Source organism: Hesperophylax consimilis, chromosome 16 (assembly GCF_061612785.1).
Source record: "Hesperophylax consimilis isolate HC1 chromosome 16, BYU_Hcon_1.0, whole genome shotgun sequence".
NCBI classification, from domain to species: Eukaryota; Metazoa; Arthropoda; class Insecta; order Trichoptera; family Limnephilidae; genus Hesperophylax; species Hesperophylax consimilis.
This window is the reverse complement of record NC_142851.1, coordinates 7,785,272-7,786,520: the sequence shown is the minus strand read 5'-3', so window position 1 is coordinate 7,786,520 and position 1,249 is coordinate 7,785,272. Positions and strand designations below refer to the sequence as shown.

Genomic DNA, 1,249 nt, shown 5'->3' with positions numbered 1-1,249 from the left:
AAATCTTCCACTCATTTTTAACAGTTTTCATAGTTTGTGAAAATATCCCATTGATTTTTTTGTAAGTAGGTTGACACAAAGTTTTATTTCAATAAATTTGTGCGTAAATGCGGAATATGAAAATATTGCTGAGAAAACGCTAATGATTTCACATCTGAGATACTGTCATTGCGTTACCATTTACAAATCAGTTCCACCGTAGAAAGCTATTACCGCTGTCAAATGGCATATCAGAATGACTCACAGGTGTAATGCGAAGTATTAAAAATAAAAGATTTCCTTAGAAAAACAGTTTATTTCGGTCATTAAAATTACGTGAAAGGTCACAACGTTTTTTCACTGTTCATCTCGCAGCCTGCCAAAGTTTATACACTATATTCAATGAAGTCCTGTCATACGGCTGGTCCAAGTAACCTGAAGCAGTCGCTGACTATTTTCCACTTGTCCCCCTGTGCTGTTATCATGAAGGTTTGCTGGAATGACTTCTCTGCCTTATCTTGATAGTCTGTGTACCTGACAGTACCGCTGACTTGTATCAACAAGGTTTGTTGCGAAGATATACTGCTGTCCACTATTGGTTGAGCATCCAATGTATTCAAAACATGCTCAGATGCTGGCAAATCCAGAATGAATTTCTGGATCCTGTCGTCACCGGTCGTCCCATTTCCGTTCCACACCAAAACACCAGTGTCCATGTACAGCTTGCTTATGACATGTCTGCTCTTGTCCATATTTTTGTAGTAAAGTTTAGTGAATTCTTCTGCTGTATTGCAAGCCTGGTCGATTTTTCCTATTACATCTAAATCCATCTTTAGATATTGTTTTGTCCAGCAAATAAATATTTGGGGTTATAACCGGCAGATTAGTATGCACAACGCTAATAATGCTGTACTCGATTTAAATACTCGAAAAGCAAACGCAAATTAACCACTCAAAGCAAACGTCAAATAAATTTAGGTTATTGTTATTTCCATAGATAATTTAGAAACTCGTTTTGGTAGTGTTGGGCAGAATCGAAATACTTTGATCGAAACATCAAAAGGATCGAATGTTTAATCGCTCACAATGATTCACAACAAACATAAACTTAACCTTAACCCTTTCCCTGCGGGAGACGCACGCCTGCGACGCACTGTACATGCCCTGTACGCGGGTGGCACATCTGTGCGACGCAAAGTTTCTTCGGCGTTATGGGTATGAAACATGCTTGAGCACGGTAAAACTTATACTCCTAAAAAATCTCACATCT

At 38.5% G+C, this 1,249-nt stretch overlaps 1 protein-coding gene across 1 annotated transcript; it reads right to left on the bottom strand.

Annotated features, from left to right (window-relative positions):
* Positions 1-270: 270 nt before the first annotated feature.
* Positions 271-925, bottom strand: Nxt1 (NTF2-related export protein 1). Its single transcript, XM_089641446.1, has one exon. The coding sequence runs from the start codon at positions 807-809 to the stop codon at positions 393-395; it is 417 nt and encodes a 138-aa protein (XP_089497572.1). The 5' UTR covers positions 810-925; the 3' UTR covers positions 271-392.
* Positions 926-1,249: the final 324 nt, after the last annotated feature.